The sequence below is a fragment of the Erythrolamprus reginae genome, chromosome Z, assembly GCF_031021105.1.
Source record: "Erythrolamprus reginae isolate rEryReg1 chromosome Z, rEryReg1.hap1, whole genome shotgun sequence".
Taxonomy (NCBI): domain Eukaryota; kingdom Metazoa; phylum Chordata; class Lepidosauria; order Squamata; family Dipsadidae; genus Erythrolamprus; species Erythrolamprus reginae.
Genome location: NC_091963.1, coordinates 120,585,619 through 120,597,781, shown reverse-complemented (window position 1 = coordinate 120,597,781; position 12,163 = coordinate 120,585,619). Strand labels below are relative to the sequence as shown.

Sequence of the window (12,163 nt, the reverse complement as noted above, 5' to 3'; positions counted from 1 at the left end):
CAATTTAGGGGTCCCCAAACTTGGTAACTTTAAGACCTGTGGACTTCAACTCCCAGAATTCTGTGCTGGCTAGAGAATTCTGGAAGTTGAAGTCCACAAGTCTTAAAGTTGCCAAGTTTAAAGACCTCTGCCTTACATAGTATGTGGCTAAATGGGGATTTCCTACAGGAAATCTACCAATTGAGCATTGAAGGATTAGTTATCAATGTCCATCAGTTTGGTGGGCTGTTTAGGGCTTCTGAATTTCAAGCAATTTTAATATGTTAAATACTTTGCTTTGTTTCTTTGCCAAGGTTGGGAATTTTCTGAATGTTCTGCTGTTGTTGGATACATATTGCTGGACACAATATTACTAATGTGTGATCAGATCAGAGTGCTGAACTGATTGTTCCAATGGCCTATCTTAACAGGGCTTTTCTTACACATATTGAACAAGAATAAAATAAGGAATGCTTAGATATCTACCTAGGTGGAAAATTATTAGTTACTTGTTTCAGTCTTCATGGATCTTCACTTGGTAAATCTGTTAAATGAAAAATAAAATGTGTGTGAAAAGAAGATAAAGGAAAAGATAGGGAAAAAAGCTGTTCCATTTTGAGATGTGAGCAAATGATAAAGACAAAAGCAATTATAAATGTGTCCTCCCAGTTCTCATGTGGGAAGCTTTTCCCACATGAAGAAGGAAGAGCTTTCTGTTCTTACCTGAAGGCTCGCAGTACCTCCACTTCTGATCTGTATTATAATTGGCAGTGAGGGAGCACCAGGGTTTCCAGCCTGAAGTACCATCGGTTGTACACGCTGAGTAAACCTCTTTTTTGTAGGTGAAAGGGAAAAAACAGGGCACTTTTGATTCCATATCTTCTCAGAAAATTATTGAAGACAAATAGTATGTGGGAGAGAAAGAGGAAAAGCATAAGATCAAATTCTAAAGGCAGCTAGGGTTAGGGTTAGGCTTTCAGTCATGCCACTCCAGTCATGCTCTATTCACTTAAAGGTATGCAGGACTTGAGGGCAAAAAGATATAGAAAATATAGGGGCACAAATGTAATGTAATTCCCATTCACAACTCCTTAAACCATTTTTTCTTTTTTCAGAATTTTACCGAAGCTGCCAAAGAAAGGTGCAATCTTGGGGAAAGTTGTAACTGCTTTAAGGAGAAGTAGGTGGGTGATTTATATCCCAAAAATCCTTTTAACTTTAATTTCAACAATTTCAAAGTTCTGCACATTGCACAACCTCCTTAGTGATTTTTTTCCATGATCAACGAGAAATAAAATTTAAAATTCAGATTGTATTAACTTTATTTCATCTATTTTCTATTTCCTTTTAACATATACAAACCTCACAGACACACACACACATGCACACACACACACATTAATAACAACTGAAATTATTAACATATAACTAAAACTTTGATATGAATTGCAGTGGTTCTTCTTTGTTTTATACTCAGCTTTGGATGAAAAGTTACCGTAAATAACATATTCATTCGTATTATTGACATCTTACATGGCAATTAATATTCACAGAATGTTTATATTTCTCTTTTGTAGAAGCAATAAGCAAAAGGCATGAAGTGGTGATGCTAGAATTGAAACTGGCTTAAAGTATAAGGATTCAGTTGTAGCGTTCAATGTTTAGCAGCCAAGTCAGTGACTTGCAATATGTGGTATACACCAGCGAAGGGCTCCCCATTGCGGACACTCCTGGTTTGCTCCCGGTGACCGGTGCGGATGTGTGCACATCCAGTGTGCATTTGTGCACATGCCGGTGCAAGATTCAGCTTCTGTGCATATGCAGGAAATGAAATCTCATATGATGATGCTTGCACATGCACGATTTTGCTGATTTTTGGCTATTTCTTTGCTTCCACACATGCACAGAAGCAAAAAACTGCCAAAAATCAGTGAAATCTCACACTCATGAGCATACTCATGTGAGATTTCACTTTCTGCACATGCACAGAAGCCGAATATCACATGTGTGTGTGCATGCATTAGGGACATGGAAATGCATGCGCATCTCCATTTTTCCTACCAGGACAGCATACCTGACGGTCCATGCTACAGCCCAACACTGGTATACACCCAAGTCTTTGGCATACTAGGAATTCCACTGTTACCATTCTTAGTATTATTTTTTGTTCATCTATTATCTCAGAATATCAGACTAAATGTGACATTATACAGGCTGTGGACATGGCAATCCTTAAATGCGGTTAATACTTTGAAAGGAAATAGTAGAGATCAATGATCGATACTCCTGTGTAAAGAGGAGTTGCATAAAATATCAAACCAATAGTCATTTGGGCTCAGAATCATCCCCAAGGTAGCTTAGTTCCAAGTAAATGCAAATAAAATTATACTGTGTTTCTAAGTCCAACCATTTATTACTATCTGGGTAGGTAGAAGCTACCTGCCTTTTTTCTTGTTTAAACGTGTATCAGCACAGAAACTCCATTTCATGTCCACATCAAAATTCTCTGTCGTGGCACACCAAAATCTCCCATTCTTCTCATTCTTCTCATCCTCATCAATGCAAGTAGTAACCTCCTCTCCTTTGTAGTTGAAAGGGAAGACGCAAGGCTGGCCACTGGAGTTCCCACCATATTCTATTGAATGTAGGGGGGACAAAGCAACACTGGGAGAGAGTTCGGTTCAGTCCAAGAAAAAGAAAAAAAGCAAGAACTTAGAATTCTGGGTTGGAACTTTATGTTGCATCACAAGAGGATACTGGAATATGTCCATGCTTTAATTGAGCAGAGAAACTCCAAGATAGGCATATAATGCAATGACCTCAACAAAAGAGACAAGGCCTCCACTTCTTGTGAGTTTGGGAAAGGGATTAAAGGAAAAATCATTATTTAGTATGCCAATTCATATGTCCATCCAACCCATACTTGTGATTTTGATTTCAGATGGCTAATTGACTAAAAAAACCCACAACAAATAAGACATGAACAGCAAAAAATAATATAAAGAGTGCTTGAGACTTGTAATCCAACAAACTCAAGAAACATTCCATCTGGCTGGCATCCCATCCCAATATCCAAGAGAACATCCAGTGCAGATTCTTCTGGGGAAGAATCACAAAAGGAAATGTCGCTGCAAAAACTGCAACTGAAGGAAAGGCCAATGATTAAACTGGCTCTTTAATAATTCCTCTCTGACAAGGACAAGATTTCAGATCACCCACAAGTGCTCCAGGCAATTACTTCTCACTCTCCTACCTTGAAAGGAGCATGATTTCCACTTGCTGTCCTTATCATAGTCTGGGGTTGTAGCACACCATAGCTGATTATATAAAGCCCCCTCTGTGGTGCAGGAATAATAGGATTTGTTCCTGTATATAAAGGGAAAACTGCAAGGGGCAGGATCTAGAGAGCAAAGAGGAAGAAGCTTTGACTGAAGAAATATAAGGAAATGGTTGATGTTACAATTAAGGATGAAGAGGGATTAACTTGATTTTGTAGTTAGAAATATTCTTTTTGGGTATAAAGAAAAACAATCCATCGTTCAAATTCTGTACAAAATGTACATTAGGAGCAAAATAGCAAGTAATATAAATAATAGAAACCATATTCCTTCCATAGTGTGGCATGGGAGTAAAGAACACAGCATTTTCAAAATGGATATTTTTGAACAAAAAACAACATATAGTAATATTGAAGTGCAGATATCATTCTCATTGATAACTTAATCTTGCCACTTTGCTATGGAAAGAAAATGAAATTCTGTAATTGTTATTTAGTCACTATTTTACATTTTTTCAGTTCCTAATGCTTACTCTTGCAATCTAGTGGTTAGCTTTTTCTCTTGCTAGCACATTGTTACCTTAATGTATTTGAATTTAAAGCAGCTGATTTGATTTCTGCTGAATTGCAGTATTGTTATTTAAATACTATATACAAACACTTAGGTCCAAAGTTGGACCGTCAAATTTTCCCCTACAGCATATAGAAAATCAGTAATTTAAAATAGGTAACCATTGGAACGAAAGCACATGAAGAAGGGAGATTTAATAATAGGGAGTGCAAGGGTGAAATTCAGCAGGTTCCTACAGGTTCTGGAAAAGAGGTAGCGGAAATATTGAGCAGTTTGGAGAGCCAGCAAATGCCACCTCTTGCTGGCTCTAGATTTTGCAATATCCTTCCCCTGCCACACCCACCAAGCCACGCCCACAGAACCAGTAACCGGGGAGGGGATTGAATTTTACCTCTAGGGAGGTGATACAGTAATCGATGGATTTTTTTTTTTTTACTACAATTCCCACAGCCATGAGATGGGTTGTTTCTTAACTATTAAACAATTCTTCTTCCCAAACCTTGTTCTTTTTTCCACTAAAGTTGGATTCGAGTTACATCCATGCTTTGCCTTACCTGAAGGCTCACAATATACCCACGTAGGCTCAATATCAAAATTACTTGAAATAGAACACCAAAGCCTTCCATCAGATCTTCCATCTATCGTACAAGTTGAATAAAGATTATTTTCAAAGATGAAAGGAAAGATGCATGGACTAGTAGGATAATTTGCATCAATTCCTGGAAGAACAAGATAAAAGGAGAATGATCATTTGCCATATTATTAAAGTCCATCTACTAATACAGTAAGTATTTTTTTAAATTTGTAACCCTCAGCATATCTACTCAGATAAATCTGTTAGTACTATAAGTAATAGCATACAAGGTTATATCCTATACAGGAGTGGGCTGCTGCCCAGATGGGGGGGAACGCAGTGGGATAGCAAAAATGGAGCTCCACCCCAGAGCACCCAATTTGCACTAAAAGTTGTTGAAAGAAAATGCAGGGCATCCTGCACAAGCCACAGTGTGGTAATAAAAAATTTGGTAGCCCTTCACTGATCCTATACCATTGATTCTATAAAAGAAAATTTGAAATTAGTGGGGAAAAAATTATTTTTGGCTGAACCGGGCTCTTAATTATACCTTTCCATTTTACACTACACAACTATACAGTGTTCCTTCGATTTTCGCGGGGGTTACGTTCCAAGACCGCCCGCGAAAGTCGAATTTCCGCGAAATAGCGGTGCGGAAGTAAAAACACCATTTTTGGCTATGGACAGCCAAAAACTACCCCCACGCACCCTTTTTCAAGGAGCCGGGCTTGAAATTAGGGGGGGAGCAACGAAAGTGCGGAGGCCAGCAAAGATTGCTTTGAATGTCAGCTGCCCCCGCCACCCCCAACGCCTCCGGCCCCCTCGCCGCTACCGCCCGCCCGATCCACCCCTCTCACTGGCTTTCTTGGGACACGGGTCCTCCTGCAGCAGCGCTGGCGGCTACGGCTTCTCATCCTCCTCATTCGGCCGGTAGCCACTCTGAGCGCTTTGAGAATGCCCGCCCCGCCCCCCTCACAGTCCCTTAGCTGAGAGCGCTTTCGTCCCAGCTATCAGCGAGGGGGCTGCAGGAGAGGTGGGGCAGGCGTTCTCAAAGCGCTCAGAGCGGCTACCGGCCGAATGAAGAGGATGAGAAGCCGTAGCCGCCAGCGCTGCTGCAGGAGGACCCGTGTCCCAAGAAAGCCAGTGAGAGGGGTGGATCGGGCAGGCGGTAGCGGCGAGGGGGCCGGAGGCGCTGGGGGGGCGGGGGCAGCCGACATTCAAAGCAATCTTTGCCGGCCTCACAGAGAGGGAGAGAGAGAGGGAGAAAGAGAGAGAGAGCAAGAGGGGGGAGAGTGGAAGGTAGAGAAAGAAATTATAGAAAAAGGGAGAAAAAAAGAGAAATGAGAAAATGATTGAAGCAGAGAATGACAGGAAAGAAAGAGAGAGAGAGAAGTGACTCTTGGTGATGACATATGATGTCATCGGGTGGGAAAAACCATGGTATAGAAAAAAAACCGCGGAGTATTTTTTAATTAATATTTTTTTAAAAACCGTGGTATAGCCGTTTTGCGAAGTTTGAACCCGCGAAAATCGAGGGAACACTGTATATGGAATTATGGATAAAAAAATTATATCTCTCAAAATATTTTTGAGAGATTACTTACAGGACCGCCTTCTGCTGCACAAATCCCAGCGGCCGATTGGGTCCCACAGAGTTGGCCTTCTCCAGGTCCTGTCGACCAGACAATGTCGTCTAGCAGGGCCTAGTGTAAGAGTCTTCTCTGTGGCAGCCCCAGCCCTCTGGAATCAGCTCCCTCCAGAGATTCACGCTGCCCCCACCCTCTTCGCCTTTTGCAAGAGTCTTAAGACTCACTTAGGTCGCCAGGCATGGGGCAATTAGATCATTCCCCCCCCCACCAACTACCAAATGTGATGTGTGGTTGTGACTGAATTGATTGACTGTTTTTAATATAGTGGGATCCTAGCCTATAGTTTTAACTAATTTAATTTGTGTACACATTGTTTTATATTGTACGCTGTGAGCCGCCCCGAGTCTTCAGAGAAGCATGGCATACAAGTCAAATAAACAAACAAACAAATAAATAAATATTTAAATGTACTATAATTTTGATTTGCTTTATTATAAATGGAAATAGTTGTACCTTTAATCTTTTCTGTTCTATTTTACATGCAAGTTCCTAATATTGAATTCAGCTCAAACCAAAAAGTGATATTCTGTATAAATGGTTTTAATTGACTATCATATAAACCATGACTTCTAAACCAATAGTCCTCAATTTCACTTACTTGTATCAGCACAATAGCTCCATTTTTTATCCTTATCATAGTTCCCAGTTGTAGAACACCAGAATGGCCCTTTATGATAATATTTGCTTGTGCAGGTATAGTAAACATGACTCATATAAAGAAAGGGGAAGACACAGGGTTTTCCTCCTGAATTGCCTCCATATTCTAGGCAAAGAGAAAGAGGAACGTCAGAGGAAAAGCTAGATATTACGCATAAATATGGTGAATTGCAAATAGCTACCAAATTAGAAAACAATTAAAACCCTCATATTATTTATCATTTATTTATTTTATTTGACTTCTATGCCGCCCAATCCCAAAGAACTCAGGGCGTCTTACAATAATATAAAAAAGATACAAATACAATAAAAAAGAAGTCAGATATGAATATCTAAAATTATAAACCCCAGTTTAAAAAAAAGCCACGACGCAAACAATTCAATCATCACACATGATTACCACTCAGTACAATTCGGCTATGACTGTCACGCTGTGTATTGCCAACCCCAGAGACATTCAGAGACATTCAGTAATTAAATAGTTAACACTGTGTATGTTAGTTTAGCTCCGCCCATTATGATGTAAAATCCTGCCTGGACTGCCAGCATCACTTCCTTTCTTCTCGGAAGGATTCATCTTTTTCTAAGTCTTCAACAATGTAAGACGCATAGAAATTGCCTGGGATCAGGCATAGCTATTTTCTTATTTTTCTTAATAAAAGTAACTTCGTTTGAAAGCCGTTTCTGTAACTTAATCCATCGCCTCCAGATTTGATTTATTACAGCTCACGTGGGCTGTAATTTATCTACAAAATCTGACAATGACAGATAACAAATTCATGGCCCCCAGGCCTGCCAGCAAAGCCAGGTCTTTGCAGCCTTTTGGAAGGCCAATAGGGTGGGAGCAATACAGACAGCATGGGGGAGTAGGTTCCATAAAGCTTGGACAACCACAGAGAAGGCCCTCCCCCACAGCCCCACCAACCTGCATTGCTTAGTCAACAGGACCTGGAGGAGGCCAACCCTGTGTGATCTTATTGGTCTTTGGGAGGTATGAGGTAGGAGACAGTCCAGTAGATAGTCTGGCCCTAAGTCATGTAGGGCTTTATAGGTAACAACCAACACCTTGAATTGTGACCGGAGACTAATAGGTAGCCAGTGCAGCTCGCAGAGCATAGGTGTTATATCAGTGTACACTGGCATGCTAACATTATTGATAACATTCCAATATACTCATGGGATTATAGGAAATACTGTGATACAAACTAGAACTCTGCATACTTTAACAATTATTTAAAAGATGTGCTTGAGAATGTGCATAAATAGATCTTATGGCTTCTCTGAGAAATGAAAACGTTGCCCAGTATTATAGAATACTGATAGAAAGTGGTGTAGGCTTTTCTTTTATATTTTCCTACTAGCCATGCTGCCTGGATACAATATAAGTGGCTCTGGGTTCGGTGTTCTTTGGCCCATGGAGAATTGCTGCCTTTTGTCTTTGATGCAATGGTCCCCAAACAGACCCTGTATGTAATCTGGGGGTTCTTCTGGACTCTTGAATCCTGTCAAAGAACAGGTGTTGGTCGTGGCCAGGAGGGCCTTTGTGCAACTGCAGATTGAGTGCCAGTTATGCCCTTTCCTGGACCAACAATCCCTACTCACAGTCACTCATGCCCTAGTCACTTTCCATCTTGACTATTGCAATGTGCTATACATGCCCTTGAAGAGCATTCAGAAGCTCAAATTGGTGCAAAATGTAGTAGCCCAAATTGTTCTTGCAGACCTTAGTGTGTACATGTATACATATCCTGTCAGAGCTGCATTGGTTGCCAATTTGTTTCTGAGTACAATTCAAGGGGCTGGTTGTTTAAAGCCCTTCATGGCTTGGGACTAGGTTATCTGAGGGTCCATCTCTTGCCAGTCACATCTATCTGATCCACTAAAATGGAGAGGCAAGGAAACACATTGGGTCCTATCCTCTAGGGAGATATATCTGATGGGACCCAGAAGGACCTTCTCCATAGTGGCTCCCTCTCTCTGGAACATCATTACCCCAGACATTAGAATGGCCCCAACTAAAACACTAAGGCATTAAAGACCTGATTCTGCCAGTGGGCCTGGAGAACCCAGAACAGGATGGAGCCGATTAAATGGTTGGTATAATGTGTTGTTTTCAAGGAGGGTAGAAGCCCCAGCTTCCCTCCCATGTCAATCCACCCATGAGGCTCTCTCCGGGCAGCCTCCGCTGCCTCCACCCCCCCTCCACCACTACCCCAAACAAGGATCGGAAAGCCGGTGCTAATAAGGCAAAAGGGGTGAGTTTTTGGATGTGCTTGCACGCATTATTCATTTTTACATTGATTCCTATGGGAAACATTGTTTCATCTTACAAACTTTTCTTCTTATGAACCTCATCATGAAACAAATTAAGTTCGTAAGACAAGGTATCACTGTATATACCAGAAGCCAAACTACAGCAGTGCCCCCAACTCTTGCAACCCCCTCTGAAATGCACACAAAGCAAACTGATAAACACCATAAACAAATGACCAGACCACAAACTCGCAGCCAAACCAAAATTGTTACATCCCAGACACACATTACAAAACAGCTAAGTAGTCTGAAAGCTCCAACTACTCAGGATATCACCCCTAATCCATGAACATCAACTAATCAGCATACATCAATTACATCAATGACCCCAGGTGTTACCCCACTGACTCACCAGGAAGTTTCAGCACAGCTTGCAGCTGCTGAGCCAGCACTCTACACCCACCCACCAGTATTTATAGAGGGAAGGCAGCTCAGGTCTCACTGTGTTCACCCTAGCACAAGGACAAAAGCACCAGCCTGAAGATGACTAGTGGGACCTTGTCAAAACATTGCCAGAAATCCCTGAAACTTACACGGAAAGAAAGGATCCTAACATGAAAGATAACAGCAAAAATTGTACAAGACCATAGAATTTGACAAGATTTTAGTATTCACACAAGTGAAGATATCAAAATTTCCCTTGAAATCTCAGAATGCACTAAAAATGTATGTATGTTGCAGGTGAAAAAAGTTTCTGTTCCATTTTCCGTGGCCCAGCTCTATCTTGCACTAATTGCAGTTGGTCATAATTAATTCAAGGACTTTCTAATATAGCTCCAAGAATGGAAGTTTGTAGGGTAGTAAATAATCCTACGTTTCTTAGCCAGCATAGCCATGAGACATGAAAGATGAATGCATTTATCTGTGGTCCCAACACTTATGAAGAACCCATGTTTGAGAAGACTTCATTTATCCCAAAATTACTGGATGTAATATAGGGGTACCAGTTGAGCTTCTTACCAGTAACAGCACATTGTTTCCACAGGCGTTTTTCATCATACTTATCAGTTAATGCACACCAGGAGATACCTTTGCTAGAACCATCTGTAGTACATGAAGCATAGAATTTTCCCTCATAAAGAAATGGGAAAACACATGGTAGAAATGGTGCTGAAAAGGAAAAAGGAAGAAAAAGAAAAACTGAACTTCTTTGAAGAAAATAGTGGTTACAAATAAAGAAGAATGGGATGTCCAGTTCCAAATTAGATTGTTTTTTATACACACATGCAGTACATGTAAATTTATATTTGCATTTATGAGATAAAACATAATTTAAAAGCAAGAGCAATTATAAAAGATTTTAATCCTTACTTCCGAATGCCGCAAGTAATGATGTGAAAACCCACGTATACACAAGGAACATTACAGAAAAGGTCGTTTTCACTCTTCGTCAAGGAATCTGACAGATGTGAAAAAAATGCAGTATACTCATTCTATAATATCTGCTTGGCCACATCTTCTAAGAACTGCAAAGAAAGAGATGTTCAAACACTGTCAAACTGGAAAATGAACAAATATCAAATGTTAATCTTTAGCACAATATGAAATTACTGTTCCTACCTTCAGCTATAAAACACTTCATTCCTGCAGTTAGCACTGTTAATTCACTAAAACCAGAGCAAGGGTATCCCAAAGATTGGTAAATAGTCAGAAGAAAGAATCCTAGATGGCAGCTGACTACTTTTTATAGGTAGGCTTTACATGCAGAATTCAACCAATAGTGGAAAAACTCAACCATTTTTGCAGTCTGCAGAAATTCAGCTTTAAAAGGGGAACCCTGAAAATTACTGCAGATCAATTTTTTCCTGCAGTGATGAAAAATTAGCTTAATAGGCCCCAAAGATATGGCAGACTACCAAATTCTCTCAGGGATCTAGGTAGCATATTTCCAGGAACTCTATATTATATGGACATTTCTCATGGAAGTAGAAGCCCTAATCAAAATATAGAGAATCTATATGCCAAGATGGATAACAGTGACAGAAATCAAGAAACATTTTGCTCAACTAAGATCAGGGAAGGCCCAGAAGATCTAATCTCACCACAGACCATTATAAACAACTTGGACTTCTAGCTGTCTCTCTCTTTATCTGTATTGACAACTCTGGCTAAGGATCCAAGGTCACTCAATCATTGTATCTTTATATATAGAAGGGGGGAAAATATAATCTTGCCAATTAACCTGCCCAACACATCCAGCCACCTTTATTTATATATAAAATAAATTGTAATTCATTTTATTGTTTGTACCCCAAACATATGTTAATTTAGCAACAAGGTTAAGCATACTGTATCTACACAACCATCATGTGGCCTTGAATCAAACAGTATATATTATCCTAACCTACTCATAAGCCTATCATGTAGAGAAGGGTCAAAACTAAACATACTACCTAGTATAAAAAGTGGATTCTAATAAAAATATTCAGATTTGATATGCCTATGGCCATTTGAGAGAACTCACTTTTCTGCTAGGTTTTGATCTTGGAAAGTTCTCCATCTGCTTCTAACTGTCCAACTGACCCCTAGAATTCTGCTATCCAATCGGATGTCTGGCTTGTAAAATGAGCTAATCCTGTGCTAATTTAAAAGCCAGTTATCAATCTACATTTTATGGTATTTTCTCCTAGGTTGTTGCTGGAATGGCTGCAGCCTCTTATGGGATGTCTTTGTATGTGTTTTCTATCTTGTAATGTGTCATATATATCTTAATTTATTTGATCCAGGTACTGTTCTGAAGTCCTGACTTCAGAACAATTCTAGGAGACTCTTGTATGCCGCCCCGAGTCTACAGAGAGGGGCGGCATACAAATCCAATAAATTATTATTATTATTATTGTTATTGTCAGCTGGATGGGCCTAATGGTTTCTTTTGGGGGGTGGGTTGCTTTGCTTTATTTTGTTATTATCTTGTTTCTTATCTGTACTGTATTTTTATTTGCCAGTTTTACCAAGAGTCTCCTAGAATTGTTCTGAAGTCAGACAGTACCTGGATCAAATAAATTAAGATATATATGACACAAACTTCAGATTGTGCAGAATGCAGCTGCGAGAGCAGTCATGGGCTTACCCAGGTATGCCCATGTTTCACCATCACTCCACAGTCTGCATTGGCTGCCGATCAGTTTCCGGTCACAATTCAA

At 40.1% G+C, this 12,163-nt stretch overlaps 1 protein-coding gene across 1 annotated transcript; it reads right to left on the bottom strand.

Annotated features, from left to right (window-relative positions):
• Window positions 1-737: 737 nt before the first annotated feature.
• LOC139153878 (matrix metalloproteinase-9-like) lies at window positions 738-10,602 on the bottom strand. The gene is made up of 7 exons (XM_070728299.1): window positions 10,581-10,602; window positions 9,981-10,130; window positions 6,649-6,813; window positions 4,382-4,546; window positions 3,233-3,379; window positions 2,419-2,614; window positions 738-858 (listed from the first exon to the last, which is right to left on the bottom strand). Exons 1-7 carry the CDS (start codon window positions 10,600-10,602, stop codon window positions 738-740), a joined length of 966 nt encoding a protein of 321 aa, XP_070584400.1.
• Window positions 10,603-12,163: the final 1,561 nt, after the last annotated feature.

Bases quoted from the DNA above. Each gene is read 5' to 3' on its own strand.
- LOC139153878 (XM_070728299.1), bottom strand. From the start codon at position 10,602: ATGAAGTGTTTTATAGCTGAAG. The intron at 10,131-10,580 runs GTAGGAACAGTA...TTTCCTTTTCAG, and splicing joins GAAGTGTTTTATAGCTGAAG to CACCATTTCTACCATGTGTT. The intron at 859-2,418 runs GTAGCTTCTACC...TTTTCTGAGAAG, and splicing joins TTAAACAAGAAAAAAGGCAG to ATATGGAATCAAAAGTGCCC.